We start from the raw sequence: 19043 nt of genomic DNA on the forward strand, positions 1-19043 counted from the left end.
TTGTATTATTCTGCGTTGTCTTGTCGAGTTTTAGCTGTAGTAGGAACCCTGTACTCTTCACTGATACATGTTCACAGGGCTGTATAAAAAGCCTTATTAAATAATTATGAGGCAAAATGTTTATAACACGATTTATCGATCAACCCCATTCTTAAGTATTATCTAGTATTATTTTTTCATATCAGCATTAATCGCTTCTTTTTCGATATATCAATAAACTAAAATGAAGTCATTACCACTTCGGTAAAAAGAAGATAAATACTATTTTTGTATATTAATTTTAGTAGACAGACAGATGGGTAATGCTGAGAAATAAATGATACATATTTTTTGTAACCACAGATTTGTAATATGAATATGTTTTATAAATATCTCATTAAAAATTTATACAATAATGAAAAACATGATGTATAATTAATTAACGTAGAAAATTCTTACAAAACCATTTTAATCAAGTGTAGATACTACGATTGATATTTTTGCATCTCACCTTACGCTAACGAACGTTGTATTGTATGCGACGTTCCACGCTGTCAACAACTTCATAAGTACTTATAATTAATCAAGACATTGCAGCTCCATGTACAGTTGAAGGAAGAAATATTCTGATTTATTTAACGCTTACTACGTTCTTTGTTTATAGACAAAAATCTAATATATATTACATATGTATCTAACAGTCCCTTAGATTGTATATACAAATTAAATTTACTTTTATGTATATCATGTATGACGTCTTGAATAATTTCAATGCGTCAGTCCTATTGTTACTATCACATACTGACACTAAAGGACATATATTGGCGCGGGTCGCAAAGAAGAGTGAAATAATTATAGACGGGTGTCTCTGTCTGACACACCATTCATTGGTTTCACAACTTCATCATTCAGATCGTGGCTTCTACTCGTAATTAGCAGATGGTGCGTGCGTAACTGCGTACATACGTTTTGGTCGCAACCCTCTCGTTGGTGGAGCAGTTGAGATTGAGGGTGGTAGTGGTGGTGGTGGTGGTGGTAGGCGGGTAGCCGAGCAGGGGTCGGGTGTGGTCCTCTGCCGGTCACTTGAGGTAGCTGCGGTAGATAAGCGGCGAGTGCGCCGTGTCGCGCTCCTGCTCCAGCAGGAGCACCATGTCGCGGTGGTTGATGCGCTTCAGCCGCGACCGCAGCGCCAGCTGGCTGCGTCCGCTCTGCGCACCACACAAAACATCACATTATATCTACCTACAATGTTCATCTGTTAACTTTCACAACACACATCATTAATTATTACAAATAAAGAAACTTTATTTTATTCCATTATTGTAAAATTGATAGTTTTAGCTCGAAAGTAAGGACTTTTAACAGATTGTCTCGTAAATATAGTTTATCATGGGCCCTTTCATCTATCACAGACGATTTAAGGTGTAACATCGGAGAGAGGCCGTTGTCGGTGTCTATTTAGGAGTGAACAATATGATATATGAGTTACCAAGCCGGTGGCGGAGTGCGCGGCGCCGTTGGTTACGAGTTCACCGCCACCGGGCCCGTCGAGCCGCGGCTTCTTGCGCGGCCCGATGGCCTGGAGCGCCGTCAGGTTCGCCTCCCGCTGCCGCAGCTCCTCCAGCTCCGCACGTTGCATTTCTTTGGCCTGAAATAACAAACAAATAAAAAATACCGCATTTAGATAAATATTACGGAATAATCTTCCACCAATCGACCTTGTCCCTTAGTAAGCACATCGACTTAGGCTTGTGTTATCTATATATATAAACGTGAAAGTCCTGACTAACTGACTGACTGACTCACTTAAATCAACGCCCAGCCCAAACCGTTGGACCTAGAGAGCTGAATTTTTCACAATAGATAGCTTTTATGACGTTAGTATCCACTAAGAAGGGGTTTTTCAAAATTCATCCCCTAAGGTGGTGAAAAAGGGGTTGAAAGTTTGTATGGAGATCATAATTTTTTTTTAGTGCGGGACTTGAAACTTTGTATAAAGGCATATTATTAAAATACTAGAAAAGCGATTTCAGCGTTTTTGAAAATTCATCCCTTAAGGTGATGAAAAAGGGGTAGAAAGTTTGTATGGAGGTCAAACATTTTTTTAAGTGCGCGACTTGAATCTTTGCATAAAGGCATGTTATTAGAATACAAGAAAAGTGATTTCAGCGTGTTTAAAAATTCATCCCCTAAAGTGGTTAAAAAGGGGTTGAAATTTTGTCGTGGTCCTAATTTTATTTTAAGCTAGGTACTTGAAACTTCATAGAAATATATATAGATTAAAAGAGAAAAAAACTTATTTCAGCATTATTGAAAATTCATCCCCCAAGGTGGTAAAAATGGGGTTGAAAGTTTGTATGGAGATCAAATATTTTTTTGAGTGCGGGAATTGAATCTTTGTATAAAGGCATATATTATTAGAATACAAGAAAAGTAATTTAAGCGTTTTTAAATATTCATCCCCTTAAAAGGGTTAAAAAGGGGTTCAAAGTGAATCTATTACAAATGCTTTGAAACTTCTTAGAAAGGCATTGTATAAGATTCCAAAAAAGTTATTTCTACGTTCTTAAAAATTCAACCCCTAAAGGGGTTAAAAAGGGGATGTAAGTTTATATGTGGTACAAATTTTCTTTTAAGCTAGGAACTTGAAACTTGGTAAAAAGGGCATTATATTAAAATAGACGAAAATTGATTACTTACACCGTTTTTGAAAAGTTTGTATTAATAGTTTCGGGAGCGATTTTTTTTTAAATAGTGGACTTGTAAATCTTCTAAGAGGGTCGAGAGGGATTATATCGGGAACAATTTTTTTCAGTTAGGGTCTTGAAACTTCGTAGTTTGTGAAAGACAAATTTCATGCCTTGTATAATTATTAACAAATGATTAACCGTCCCTACTGATATCTTTTGCTGCATAATGTTATATATTATGCTCACGTAGAATATATAACCACCAACATACAAATCCACGCGAACGAAGTCGCGGGCAACAGCTAGTGGGTGATAAACGGCGATACAAATAAATACATAGAAACCACATAACTCAGGAACAAATATTTGTGATAAACACAATAATAAATTTGGACCCGGGTATGTCCTTAAACTGCGTCCGGACCCGGATATGTCCTTAAACTACGTCCAAAAGAAAGGTATGGGCACTGTGAATGACATCTCGCTTTGTGTGGTAGGGCACAGGACAGCGGATGTCATTCCAGATCTAGAGCAGAGCACAACTGGGGAAGTGCCTTACAGAAAACCGCAGCCAAATAACACTAGACCCTACTCATAGTGTTGTGTTCCTGCCGGTAAGTAAGGTTGCCAGAGCTCAACGAGGGAGAGGAGTGTTAGGGTCGGCAACGCGCGTGTAATATCTCCGGTGTTGCAGGGATCCATAGGCTACGGTAACTGCTTACCATCAGGCGGGCCGTATGCTTGATTGCCACCGACGTGGTATAAAAATAAAAAAAAATGGCCAGGATCTCCAGCTTTGTCCAGTCATGACTACCTACTAGACTAGGCTCTGACGCCGTTCAATAACAAACACGCACAATAGTACATTATGATACAAGTGTGCTAAGTTGCTCATTACACACGAGGCGATATTGTGCGCGCGAGCTGTAAGCGAGTGCGCAATAAGAAAGCCGATGTGTGTAATGACCAATGCACACGCGTTTCATACGACGTTTTTCAACACACTTGCGAGAAAAAAAATACTTTCATATTAATCAAATTTTAATAGTTAAAACAGTATTGTGTGTTTCATCTGTCTGTCATACTCGTGCCGGCCGGCCCTCGCTCGCCCCGGCCGTGGGCGGCGCGGCGGGCGGGCCGGCCGGCGGCCGGGCCGCGCCGGTGCCCGCCAGTCCGACCAATTAAAGAAGGCTCCCTTTCCATGCATATTAATAGCAATCAGTTAGCTTCTTAACTCAGTCGGATAATATAATGAAAAAGCACGAGTGGAATAATACACTGAAAGAGCACGCGTGTTTAATATCTAGGATTATGAGCCAAAAATCGGTGGAATAAAAACGTCGTTTTGAGCAAGTGTGTTGAAAAGTTACTTATCTCCATATTTAATAAGACACGACTCATACATTTACCGCAAAAATATTACATATTGAAATAAAATCATTACTGCTTTTTTAGGGTTCCGTACCCAAAGGGATAAGCTAAGTGATTCTGACCCCCTTGTAATTTTTATAGATTGTGTGGCTCTACATTAGTCATTACTGTGCCAAATGGCGCGACGAATGGCGCAAAATGAGGGAGGCCTACACCCAAAGGGTAGAAAAAGGCTAGAGAGAGAGAGAGAGAGAGAGAGAGAGAGAGAGACAAATTTGAGCACCCTAAACGTTATAGTTTTTGTTTAAAAAAAAAACCAAATTTTATTTTTCTTTGACATTTTTTTCTAGTCAACCAATTTTAACGAGCTTGGCATATATTGTAGGCAAACCTTGGCTTTTCGGTGATACGAGTACTTGTTAATTCGGTGATACTGCATTATTATCTTCGGATGTAAGGGAGAACAAATATCACCTTAGTGCTCCCACCAACCTCACCTGCTCGTGGTGCATCCTGCCGGACAACGGACGAGGCTCTGGACCGACTGATGGCGGTATAACCATTCTAGAAGAAGGAAAACTTCGAATATAAACCCGGAACGACATCTCCGTAGATTTCTGCATCCGAGCCTCTCTCTGATCGTAGCGGTCTCCCGTTCCATCAGGATAAGAGGGGTAAGGACGAGAGAGTGCATTTGTGTCAGTGCGAACATTTTTGCACTTTAATATGTCCTGCGCAATCTGACTGCTTTCTCACATAGAACTCCGATCTACCCGTAAGACCTGTGGCGATGGACAGAGTCAGAGGGGTCTGGTTATGATGCTAACCAGGCTGTGGATGATGTCTGCACATAGGCGGCTCAGGGAGAGTGGTCGCTTTTGCACTGCAATGGGTTAACAGTGCAGATTCGGCAGCACCCTAAGTGACGAAGCAGCCCTATTTAGGGAGGCCCTGCTTCCCCCGCTCAGCCGGGGAAGGGACTAGAAAAGGTGTCCCAAAAAAGGCTTGACCCACTTAAAACGGGGGTAGTAACCGCGGCTGCCTCTGCATCACCTTATACGTGGTCGAAAACCGAAAAATAAGATTAATAACAAACTTAAACCCTGTGATATGACTTTTGGCGCATGGAATGTCCGTACCCTTCTTGACCGCGAAGGTAACCAATGTCCTGAGCGCAAAACCGCCATTGTGGCCCGTGAACTCAGTCGCTACAATATTGATGTCGCTGCTCTCAGTGAAACTCACCTAGCTGACGAGGGTGAACTGGTGGAACACGGTGGTGGTTACACATTCTTTTGAAAAGGCACACCATCTTCAGAACCAAGGCGATCTGGTGTTGGATTCGCGGTCAGAAATAGTCTGGTCAACAAATTAGAGGAATGTCCTATTCACATCTCGGACCGTGTGACAACACTGCGTGTTCATTTACAGAACAAAAATTACCTCAATATTATCGGAGTCTATGCGCCGACTTTCTAAAGGAGCGATCACATCAAAGAAATATTTTACGAAGAGCTCACCCAAGCTCTTTCTAAGATCCAACCCAGGGATTTTGCTGCTGGGCGATTTTAATGCTCGAGTCGGTCGGGACTGCCAGGCTTGGCCTGGGGTGCTGGGAAGGCATGGTGTTGGTAAAATGAACAGTAACGGCTTGCTTTTACTGTCACTGTGCGCCAAATTTGATCTTGTTATTACTAACACTATGTTTAGATTACCCGCTAAATATAAAACAACATGGATGCACCCTAGGTCCAAGCACTGGCACTTGATAGATTACGTTATCGTGAAGCAGAATAATACTTCCCAAGTCCGTATCACTCGCGTGATGCGAGGAGCCCATTGTTGGAGTGACCATAGGCTAGTCTTTAAAAAGTTAAGACTGCGTCTCCACTTACCTCGTAGATCTCAAGGAGTGAGATCCCAGCGACTAGATGTAGAGAAATTACAATTTCTAGAAGGTAGGAAGACCTATGCTTAGGCGGTCACGAATGCGATTCAAACTTTAAATTATGACAGTGGTGACCCTATTAATAACTGGAATGCAGTGTCGTCCAGACTAGTTGACACCGCCTCACAGATACTTGGTGTAAAATCATGTAGACGTGAGGACTGGTTCGATGACAACGACGAAACACTGACTGAGGCACTCAGGAAACACCGGGATCTGTTGCGTGTGAATCGTAGTGACCAAGCAGACGCAGCTAAGCAGAATGGTACTCTCCTTAGAAAAAGAATTAGGGAAGTAAAGGACAAGTGGTGGCACGACAAAGTCGAGCGCATACAGTGGCTTTCCAACACGAACCAGTTGGGTGCATTTCATAATGAGATTCGCCAGCTTGTTGGTCTAATAAATCGAAGTTCTGTACCCTTAAAGTCATTCGATGGCACTAAACTTTTTACCAACAAGCTTGACGTACTCAGGAGGTGGGCAGAACATTTTAACAATTTGTTAAATGTTGACCGTGCTGCAGATATGCAGCATATTGACTTGATTCCAGCACTGCCTACAGAACATAAAACTGGATGAGCCTCTGTCGCTGTGTGAGGTTGTGACTGCCATACAACAACAACAAAATAAGAAGGCGGTGGGCATTGACAATGTACCTGGAGAGCTTTTAAAGTACGGGTACGGAGGGACAGAGCTTCAGGAGGCGATCTGGACGCTGTTCTCTAAAATGTGGGAAGAAGAGCGAGTGCCTGCTGACTTTCGAGTATCTCGCATCTGCTCCCTATATAAGAACAAAGGAGACCGTTCGGATTGCAACTCCTATAGAGGCATATCCCTACTAACTTCTCCAGGGAAAGTCTTTGCCCGTATACTTCTAAACCGCCTGTTGCCAGTATCGGAAAGCATCCTACCTGAGACCCAATTTGGCTTTCGACCAGATAGAGGCACCTGCGAGGCTATTTTCTCTATACGACAACTTCAAGAGAAATGTAGAGAGCAAGGTCAACCATTGTATCTATGCTTTGTGGACCTCGAAAAAGCTTTCGACAGCGTGCCTCGCGAAGCTTAATGGGTGGTTTTGGCGAAACTGGGATACACGGAAAAGTTTATTAGGATGATCCGACTATTGCATGACAACATGCAATGCTGCGTAAGTGTCAAGGGCGAACAATCAGAGTTTTTCTCTGTCAGTTGTGGCGTGAAGCAGGGTTGTGTGCTTGCGCCCACTCTGTTCGCCTTGTACTTAGCAGTAGTAGTTCGGGAGGCACTGCAAACTTCTTCTGACGGCATCCGTATTCGTTATCGCTCCGATGGTGGCATATTTAACTTAGCCCGGCTTAAGGCGCGCACCAAAGTGTCTCACGCAATCATAACGGAGATGATGTATGCAGACGATTTATGTTTTGTGACCGATTACCCAGGAGCTCTACAGCAGCTTATGTCGAGTTTTGATGAGTCATGTCAAAGATTTGGCCTCAAAATAAGTGTTAAGAAGACTGAAGTTCTGGTCCTTGACACAATTGCCAATCTGCAGGTTGAAATTAAACTCGGCCGGGACTCACTTAAGCAAGTAGAGCAGTTTAAATACCTGGGTAGCACGATTACAGCTAACTGTCACCTTGACAACGAAATAAACTGCAGGATAGGAGCCACTGCAGCAGCGTTTGGCAAACTTCGTTCCAAGGTGTTTCGGTCACACGATATAAAGCTTCCGACTAAAGTAGCTGTATACATGGCTATTGTCCTGCCAAATCTCTTGTATGCCTCAGAAACGTGGTGCCTGTATCGTGAGCATATTCGCTCATTGGACAGCTTCCATCTGAGATGCCTCCGCGAAATTATGGGCGTCCATTGGTCCGACCGTGTTAGGAACACGGAGATCCTTAGGCGTGCCGATGTCGCTGGAATGGAGGTCTACCTAATGAGACGACAGCTACGATGGTGCGGTCACGTCTCCCGCATGTCCCAGGATCGAGTCGCGAAACGCATCTTCTACTGCGAACTGCAAGATGGAAAGCGCAAGCAAGGCGGCCAGTTCTTGTGGTTCAAAGATGTGTTGAAGCGGCATATGAAGAGTGCTCATATAGAGCCACATGAACGACATGGGAGAGCCTAGCCAGTGACCGTCCACGTTGGAGGCATATTGTGCAGACGCAGGTGCGTCAGTTTGAAGCTAGGCGGCGCACAGAACTCGACGCTAAGCGCGACGAGCTAAAGGCCAGACCACCTGTGGCCATACCTTACAATTATGTCGGAGGGGTGCTGACCTGCAGCGAGTGTGGTCGCACATTCGCTGCAAAAATTGCCTATGTCAGTCACCTGAGAACGCACCAGCGACGCTCTCAGTGGTAAAACGCAGTCGCTGTGGCCGAAATCGGCTAGGAGATGATGATTATTATCTTACACAGCTCTCACCATGAGGAAATGCAAGCTATAAGATCGATGGCAGCTATCAGTTTTGATGCTTGCAATCGGGTTGGCAGTGATTTAATTGCTTACATTTCACCATTGTGAATTACCAAGTATCACCGATAAGCCAAGGTTTGCCCTACATTTAATAAAGATGATTAAATGACCATAATTATATTTTTATTATCTCATAGAAAAAGAAATAAATAAATCTAATTAAACTTTTTAGATTTTTTTTTCTTTCCCTTTCACGTTAGAGACCGCTCCAATTTTTTCACTGGTAATACACCCACTAACGTCCTGTAATATGTATTTTTTTCAAAATTTTGGCTGAGGGAGAACATGGAGATATCTTTACTTGAAATGCTTTACATACATTTCCTAGAACCGCTATAATTCAAATCGGAATGATTACAACCTTTTTAGAAAAACGTACATGTTGCATATGAAATACTGGCCACTTACATTTAAGTAAGATGTCTTCGTTTGACTTGAAATTAATATAATAGATTTTTTTCCCAACGCACGACAATCGAAAGAAGTTCTTTTTGCTGCAAAACGTTGTTTTTTATTTATTTTTTAACTTTTTTAAAAAGCTCACAACCTATAAAAATTACAAGCCCAAACTCAAGGGGGGCAGAAGCACTTAGCTTATCCTGGCACGGCCTTTTAGGTTCAAGATTTGAAGCACTATATATATACAAAGGTATATACGCAGTGAAGCTAAATAAAAGTGTGTAAAAAATGAAGTTAACAATACCTTTAAAAAAAACCTCTATGAAAAAACCATTACATGAGACTAATTTTTCTCATCGCCCGTACAAAGGAATACTACTAGACTACCTAAAGCAGTGAGGTGGAAGTCACTCACAAATATTTAAAAAAAGTTATACCGTAAAAACATGGAGGTAATATATTATTGGCCGGTACTGTATATGTATAAACAATCACCTTCGCTTTGAGCTTAGCTTGCTCAGGGTCCTCGTTCTTGGAGCGGGACTTGGCGGCCCGGAGCAGCATCTCTCTCTCGGAGTCCTCTCGCCGCTTCTTGTCCACGCGGTCGAGCTCCTCCAGAAACTTGAGCTGCCCTTTAACGTCCTGTGTCACTTCGTACCTTGAGTCGGTCTGATAAATGCAACAAAACAACCATTATTTTTACAGTAATACCCCGCTTTACGCTAGGGAGACGTTCCATAAAAAATCGCGTTAAGTAAAATTCGCGTATATCGGGTTGACGGGGAATCCCCTACTCTTAAATTGTTTAAACAGGACGATCAAGGAAAGCAGACATTTCTGCAACCAAAGACAAAAGTAAATGACTGCATATTTTAAGTATACTCTGGCGACCCCACTTTGTGAGTAGAATAAGGCGCGAAATTCAAATTTTCTAAGAGAGGTTAACCTTCCGCGCCTACATTTTTTAAATTTGCCGCCTTTTTGAACTGGCGGAAATGGCTTGCCAAACTATACATAAGCAATCCGCGTAATCCGAGGCATTTTAGCGCGAAATTTGAAATTCGCGTTAAAGCGAAACCGCGCATAACGAGGTCGCGTAAAGCGTACATGTCAAATATACATTTATATTTACTTATTGGAAATCAATCGTAGATATCAATTTATGTTTTTAGTTTAGCAAATTGTGATGAGCAGTTCAAAATCGCAATGCATGAATAATAATAAAAAATAAAATAAAAATATCCGTATATTAGTTACCATGAAACAATTAGGTACCTACCACAACATCCACGTAAATTAGAATCGCAAGAGAAAATATACTGAATGCAGTGTGTAATTTATCATTATTATTTATATTTAGTCATACATTTATTCAAAAAAACAATACAGGTATTGTGTTCGAAATACATGCCTTAAGACTAAAAATAATTATTATTAAAAACTTTGTGAGATGTAAATAGTAGAGTGGCCGAACATGCTTTAGGTTACTTTTCCCTCATGTCTTACTTATAGACACTTTATCTTAACTTCTACGTTAAAGTCCAAGTTTTCACAAATCTCGGTTTGTGATGACTACTAAGTCATGTACCACACGATACCATGAGTTGACATTTCACGTTTTCGTTAGCGACTGTGTAAACTCGATCACAGTCCATCTCGCTCTCTCTGAGAGGGAATGCGATCGAGTCGCGCGCAGTCGCTAACGTAAATGTCAAAGGCCAACTCGTGGTAGCCGTGTAGTAAAAGATATATAATTCAATAAAAATGCCCTTACAAATCCGTAAGATTTTTTAGCAACTTATAGCAATAGCCAGGCGGCTTGGCTTGGAATACCTACAGACAGCAAAATAGAATCTGTATTAACACATACCGAAATATTAACTTATTAGCTTTTGCCCCCCACTTCGTCTGCGTAGTATGACGATGATGATGATTGATAAAAACTATCCTAGATATGTCCGTCCTCGGGCCTCTATTTACATACCAAATTACATTTACTAAATAGGTTCATCCGTAAATTTTTAAATTTTTCCTTTAGTTTAAAAATTACTAAATTAATAATAATATAACAACCTTAAACCTAAACTAAAATAAAAATTTACCCTCTCGGCAAGGCGCCGTAGATGCTGGCACATGTTCAATATGAAATATAATAATAATTCGCTATGCAGTTTCAAAACGGCGTGGCGCAATTGCATCGGCATCGGTATGATCAAATCTAATGTACTCGTATGCGTTCTAGCAGCAGCGCTCTCAAGAGCCCAATGGTATTGCAACAAGGTTTACGATACAGTGGACGTGGCGCAATTGCATCGGCATCGGCATGATCAAATCTAAATGGCCCGTGTACTCGTATGCGTACTAGCAGCAGCGCTCTCAACAGCCCAATGGTATTGCAACAAGGTTTACGATACAGTGGACGTGGCGCAATTGCATCGGCATGATCAAATCTAAATGGCCCGTGTACTCGTATGCGTACTAGCAGCAGCGCTCTCAACAGCCCAATGGTATTGCAACAAGGTTTACGATACAGTGGACGTGGCGCAATTGCATCGGCATGATCAAATCTAAATGGCCCGTGTACTCGTATGCGTACTAGCAGCAGCGCTCTCAACAGCCCAATGGTATTGCAACAAGGTTTACGATACAGTGGACGTGGCGCAATTGCATCGGCATGATCAAATCTAAATGGCCCGTGTACTCGTATGCGTACTAGCAGCAGCGCTCTCAACAGCCCAATGGTATTGCAACAAGGTTTACGATACAGTGGACGTGGCGCAATTGCATCGGCATGATCAAATCTAAATGGCCCGTGTACTCGTATGCGTTCTAGCAGCAGCGCTCTCAACAGCCCAATGGTATTGCAATGCAACAAGGTTTACGATACAGTGGACAATATCATTTTGTTATACACAAGAAAAAACAAATTATAATTATAATCGTGTTTTCCTTTATTATTGCAGTATAATAAAAAAGCTCGCTGTTGTCTAGCTTTTACACAACAATGAAACTGGTATGAAATGTTAATACGTTTCATTGCAACACGCAAAGGAAAAGCAGTGCTTAAATTAAAACTTATTTGTACATGGCTCATGAAAATAAGTATTGAAGAAAGAAATCATTTAGAATATAATTTTACGAGTACTTAGTCACTAGAAATGCTTAACTAGTGGGATTTAACTAAACATGAATGCAATGATGAAAGAAATTAAGAGGCCGGTGTCGATTTTAGTCGCAAAAATGTAAAATTGATAGATTTTGTCGGTGAAATTGTACACCTTTTGTTACCTAATTGAAATAACAAGTAATGGTTTCTATTAGCACGTCTTCTTATCTTACCTTTTATCAGATCAATCTTTTGAAAACAGACTCATAAAATTAGTAATGTTTGCTTTTCTGATGGACGTTTAGGTAAACGCGCGTAAAGCACTGATTTTGTCGCTCTTGTTTGTAAATTTCGTAAAGTTTGGACGGCTAAACATGGTAATTTTGTATTACACATATCCTGTACTTGACGTTTATCAGACTACATTTTTATTATTATGACTTTGAATTTTCAAGATTTTCTCCAGAAATTACTTCAAAACAAGTGACAATTTCTCTGAAAATCGACTTAATTTAAGCGTAATTTTTATACTTGAAACAATCTACAACATTTGCTGAAACTATTCTTATACATCAATTTGTATAATTTACCACCCTACATTTTTATTTGAATTTTTAAAAGTGCCCCTTCTTTTCATATATTACCGGTGACGCACGCTCGCGACCCCATTATTAAATGGCAAGATGAGAAGACGTGCTAATAGAAACCAATACTTGTTATTTAGATATTACGTAACAAAACGTGTATAATTTCAACGACTAAATCTATCAATTTTAAATTTTTGCTCCAAAATAGACTACGGCCTCATAAACACACGGGTAAAAATAGTATGAGGATTATAATTATATGTTTAAGAAGATATGTTCTCATTTATCCTAGTAAGGCGCGCCATTCAAAATTGTCCTATTAATAATATGAGCTTTAATTATTGCATAGTAAATTGGGATGAATTTCGTTAGTTTTAGAAAGCAATTAAACAAAATAAATGCGTTTATTTTTTTCGTTTATTAAAGATTCTAATTAGATTGAATAGGAGTGTATATTGTAATGCACATTGAGTCTAACGAGGTTAATATAGTTTTCATCACACTTGCTCGAAAACATCTCATTTCATGCAGGTGTACTGAAGGACAAAGCCCTATATTGTTCCCGCAGGAGATATGGATTCTGATAAAAAAGCTATAACTCACTCGTGAGTTATAGCTTTTTTTATTTTATTATGTCAGTAATCGGGCTGGCCGGTCGAAAGGTTTAGCAGATGGCGCCAGCATAGCGTGCCCTGTCAATCCCTAGAATTGTGTAATTTTTTTGTTTTTTTAATGCCCTAGAAGTCAGCCCTTTAAGCCAAATCTCATAGAAAAAGGGGCAAGCTATGATGGCGCCATCTCTGCAAACCTTTGGCAGTTGCCAACCCCATTCATACGAACCAAGTAGGTATAAATGTGTTTACCGGTATAACTTAAAATCAAAATATCACTTAGCATTTGAAATATTTTTTTGATATTGTAGAATGCTATTTAGGTAAGGACAATGACATATCAGATTACCTAAATGCAATGGAAATAGTACATTTCGATGCTAGTGCGGAAAGTATGTCATTTCTTCACGAGTACCGAGATATCTTGCCACGAGCCGTAGGAGAGTGGCAAGACGTTGCGAAAAAATAAGAAAAGCAACAAGTAAGGAATGGAATTCGAAACTTTTATATTATTAATTCTGTGACATCATTGACATTGACATTATGAAGAGGTGTTTTTCTAGCTTTTATTCGACTAGAATAGATTTTGTTATTATTATTGAACCCACTTCAATAGAAGTTTTTTTTTAATAATAAAAATAATAAAATTCGTTTATTTTCAGACAACTCATAGGTCCATAGCATTGTTATTAAGTTCTTAACTAAAAATTAAAACTAAAATTATTAATACTAAATACTAAAAAACTAAGATACTACAACTAAAATGAGTTAGTATTACTTAATAACATTTTAATTGGACAATTCTAAAATTCAAAATTAAAATTAGCATTGCAAAATTAGGTACGTCAGACATAGGTAAAAATAAAATCAATTAATAGGATCATGGATTAAACTAATAAAAATAGAAGTAAAAAACGATAATAAAACATGTCAATCCCAAATTAAATTTAAAGTTTACCAATTAAAATTAAAATTTACCAATTAAAATTTACAAACGTCGAGTGAAGTCCGATCCATCGTTTTTGCATGGGTGAATCCCACCTATCGGCAAACACCTTCAGAAGGCTGCTAGGGCTCCCGCGCATCCTTTCTAACAATGAGGCGCAGCGCTTCCTCATGATCGCATGAAAGCCATCAATTCCCGCCTCCGTAAACATGCCCGAAGCACTGCACCTTGGATGCAGCCCCAGCAACGCTCTAAATGCGTTATTATATTGCACACAGAGTGCGCTGTACGTCCTCTGAGCATAATTGACCCAGAGATTGCAGGTGTAAAAGCACTGGCAGTATGCCCTAAATAGAATTTTTAAATGCATGTTCTATAAGACAGAAACAATTGTAAATATTAAAACATTGTACTATTATTACCTAAATATCGTTATTCACGATTATTTGTGTATCGTATATTTATAAAAACAATATCGAATGTTGCCTTTGGAAACTTAAAACATTCTTGCAGTAAGAAAATACGCCTCTTCTTTGACAGGCGTTCCGTTCCATTCAGACAACTTATTAAGAACGGTTTTCAACATTAAAAAATAAACGTGTTATAATACTTATAATGATGAAGAGGTAAGTAATAAAATATGAAATATGCATATTTTTCGTATTCTTACATTAACAGTAGGTTTTTATGTTGATTACGACGTTTAAAGGAAACTAATATTAACACTCATCAATAAGTAGTCATGAATTGGAACAAGTAAAAATTTAAAAAAATTGAAAAAAGTAAAAAGCACTAGTTCGCGAAAACCAACTTTCCGCACGCTAAACAGCAACGAAAAGTAGCACTTTTTGAGCACCTGTATTAAAAAATATACATAAACAACCGAGATACCGAAATTGGATACCGGTTAATTTGTATGAAAAATATGCCGGTATTCGATCCCTGGTTTATAATAGTTATTTACGATACAAGTGCGGAAAAGAGGAAATTCGAAACGAGTGGCGATAAATTAAAACACGACCGCAGGGAGTGTTTTAAATCGACACGAGTTGCGAATTACCTATTTGCACGTGTATCGTACAACATTTTACAGTACATATGGCTATTTAAACTTTCGACATATGCACGAAAAGTGCTCTTTTACGCACTAGTGCGAGAAAGTAGCACCATATGTACTGTAAATTATTATTTTTTTGTTCATGCTTTAATAGTACATTGTGATACAAGTGTGCTAAGTTGGTCATCACACACGAGGCGATATTGTGCGCGCGAGCTGTAAGCGAGCGCGCAATAAGAAAGCCGATGTGTGCCATTGACCAATGCACACGCGTTTCATACGACGTTTTTCAACACACTTGCGAGGAATACAAAGAAACTTTCATATTAATCAAATTTTATTTGTTAAAACAGTTAGTAAAAGTCTAAAATCTGTCATACTGCCGGCCGCCCCTCGCGACAGGCGGTCGGGGGGCGCCGGTGCCCGCCAGTCCGACCAATTAAAGAAGGCTCCGTTTCCATACATATTATTAGCAATCAGTTACCTTCTTAAGTCAGTCGGATTATCATTCATTACACACACACACACACACACACACACACGAGTGCTATAATATAATGAAAAAGCACGCGTGTTTAATATCTAGGATTATGAGCCGAAAAACGGTTCAATAAGTTACACGTAACGAGCAAGTGTGTTAAAAATATTTAATATGAATAATTTAATATCCAGGCCATAATTGTTTAAAAAATAATAATAGGCGTTTCAAGTATTTTTACACAATTTTCAATTGTGGCTGAATGCCGACGGGTCTGTGCCTTCGATGACTAAACTGACAAAAATTTCAAAATGGCGGACGAATGCTTGAATTGTCACCGTATTTAACCTTTCGTATGCTTAGGAGCAGATCTGCTCCATATGTCCAGTTGATTGTCACGATTGCTATTTATATGGCAACTTTTTGACATGCGCATATGAAAGGTTAAGAATGATTTCGCTTAAAATTTTGTTTTTACTTTGCAAGTGTGATGAAAAACATGCGGCTGTCGTGAATATATAGACTCTCGTACAATATTTCACTTACCCCCTACACCACGTTGCACAATGTACTATTTTTGGTTTTTGATATGTAATCGTTGTGGTTTATAGCACGTAGTTAGTTACCTTTATAACGAGGTCGATTCTATGTTGCGCGATGAGCGCGAGTTTCTCGATGAGGTTCTTAAGGCGGTCGTGCACGGCGTGCGTGAGCAGCGCTGCCACGTCGGCCGCCGGCTCCTCCAGCCCGTGCCGCGCCGCCGCCGCCTTCAGCCGCGCCGACATCAGCCCCGTTGGCACCAGGTACTCGTCCTTGCACGACCTTACACATCAACAACACAACCCCCAATGTAACTAACTGCATATTAATCATATTATCTATGTATATATCTAGTCTAGGGGTAATCTCACAACATAGTCAGTCACATAGCTCCAAGGCTTACTTTTTCCAGTGATCACATTATTAACAGTTCCCGTTCAGGCCCTGGAAGGAGGTAGGGGAGACAGGGTCTAGTTGGTTAGTTTTTCGTTAAAAGTTGTGTGTATCATTTTTTAATTAAATATATATCAACGTAAAAACCAACTCATTTTATAAATAACCTATCAAGTATTGGACAAAAATTGCGAAAAGCCTAAAATTAACTATGGTTTTTTGTACAAGTTTGATTTTGTTGAGCTCAAAAAAAAACAAGTCAATTGACCCCAAGCAAGGGGCAAGTTCACAAGTCACTCGGGATAAGTCCACTTATAAATAACTAATGCAAAATATATAAATAAATATGATGAGTAGGATAGGAAACACGCACACGCACCCACACACACACACACACGCACGCGCGCGCACACACACACACACACACACACACACACACACACACACACACACACACACACACACACACACACATACACGCGCGCGCGCGCCCAGACATAATCTAATCTTTTGTTACTTTGTGAATAAGGTAAAATTCTAAAATGTTAATATACAAATATTGAAATAGTAATAATACTATTAGGTAAGTTATTATTTTGTTAAAATAATAGCAGTTTGCACAATGTTACATTTTATTATGGTTAACTGTGTACAAATGTACTAGATAAATGTAGAAGAGCGGGGCTTCCCGTCACAGGTATTATACATACTTACTAGGAAGTCCCAACCATGAGTGTTATGATGTACTATTTAACGAAATAAATGCTTTTGTTTTTAAACAAGCAGAAAATATTTGAGGTATGTTTTAGTCATAGATTCTTCATTTTGTATAAAATTATTAGTTTACAGTTAAAATAAACATAATAATTATCTAATAAGTTAATTATAGTAATAAAATCACTTTTCAAATAAATAAATAAAAACGTTGAACATTAATCATTTACTTTCAAGTAAATCAACAACTTTTATTTTATGTTCATCATTTAGTAACAACAATTAATGAAAAAATTCAAAATGAATAAATTTATATATTTGTATAGAGCTTATACATTAGTCAACCTGCCCCAAAATAAACTAGTCAACTGACCCCATACTGACTTTTACTTTTAGACCATACTGAAAAATTCAAAAACAAATGCTAAATCTGAAACTATCGTACGTAATCAATTAATAAGCAATTAAGTTCTTACTTTAAATCGTTTTTAGGTGGACAGCAATTATTACGACGGCGTTATAACAACAGATGTAGCGAGGAAAATAGTTATATTGATGTTCTGCTTTTCGATTTTTCGTTCTTACTCCTAAAAAACGTGCACATACGTTTCGGCGTTTTCACTGGTTAAGAGGGGGTACAACGGGTTTTAGTAGTAGTAGTAGTAGTAGTAAACTCTTTATTGCACAAAACAAGTACATACCACGGAGAGAATATAGTAAATGTGTACAAAGGCGAACTTATCCCCTTAAGGGATCTCACGCCCCGTTGAATTTTAAATTATTGTTTATTAGAGTCTGTTCGGAAAGGGAAGCGTCGTGGAATGTATTGGGCCCCATACATTCCACGACTTTACTCTTTCCGCACCGACTCTAATTCGAGTTATTGACGATTAGTCTGCCGCTATAGTCAACTAGCCCCAGTCTCCCCTACAGAGATACATACAGGACTATGGAGAGTAAAGCGACCAGTAAAAAAGCCGTAAAACTAGCGCAAACTACCGCAGTTGATATTTAAAATGTGGCACCTTATTTGTGTTCCGATCATGTCAGTGGAGCCGAGTATTCTCTGACTCTCCTCGGCTAGATTGACGCCGCCCATGGCCGCCACGTCGTTGATGTCGTCGTCACCGGCCATCTTGTCGTCGACAAACGGCTGTGAGTACTGCGAGGACGACTTCTTCTCCTTCTCCTTGAGCAGCGACTTCCCGGGGGTCAATACCGTGGAGAGCGCTGCGGTCGCCGCCGCTGATCGATTGAAATTTGCTTTACTGTTGACAGTCATCGCTTTGCCTCCCACTTTGCTCACGTTTATCTTTGTATGAACGGGTATATTTTGTAACACCGCTATCGTATTTCCAGGTTTTACTGCAGGTTTAGGCTGAAAAAAAAACTCTATTAATTAAGTAAATAACATGAACGTGTGTGTATACTTACTCAGGAATATTGTAGAATTTGTCATGCCAAGCTACTATAAATATAAAAATAACGTAATTACAACCCGAGATATCTTTAGATTAATTTCATGAAAAGTATATCTTGTTTAAAGTGCCCAGAAACAGTGATACAACTGAGACTATCATAAACCCGGTCTTTGACTTGGTTTACTACAAACAACTTGCTTCTGAACCCGAAATAGTTATTTACGATACAAGTGCGGAAAAGAGGAAATTCGAAACGAGTGGCGATAAATTAAAACACGATCGCAGGGAGTGTTTTAAATCGACACGAGTTGCGAATTACCTATCCGCACGTGTATCG

At 39.5% G+C, this 19043-nt stretch overlaps 1 protein-coding gene across 2 annotated transcripts in view; it reads right to left on the minus strand.

The window, feature by feature from the left end:
* Positions 1-296: 296 nt before the first annotated feature.
* Positions 297-19043, minus strand: part of LOC134754201 (transcription initiation factor TFIID subunit 4) — a 41983-nt gene continuing 23236 nt past the window's right edge. For both annotated transcript variants that reach the window (XM_063690352.1, XM_063690351.1), the window contains 5 exons: positions 18311-18663; positions 16265-16460; positions 9349-9522; positions 1469-1627; positions 297-1187 (listed from right to left, as the gene is read on the minus strand). In XM_063690352.1, coding sequence (XP_063546422.1) covers positions 1059-1187; positions 1469-1627; positions 9349-9522; positions 16265-16460; positions 18311-18663 — 1011 coding nt within the window. In that variant the 3' untranslated portion in view covers positions 297-1058. The remainder of the gene's footprint in view (positions 1188-1468; positions 1628-9348; positions 9523-16264; positions 16461-18310; positions 18664-19043) is intronic.

Source organism: Cydia strobilella, chromosome Z, assembly GCF_947568885.1.
Source record: "Cydia strobilella chromosome Z, ilCydStro3.1, whole genome shotgun sequence".
Lineage (NCBI taxonomy): Eukaryota > Metazoa > Arthropoda > Insecta > Lepidoptera > Tortricidae > Cydia > Cydia strobilella.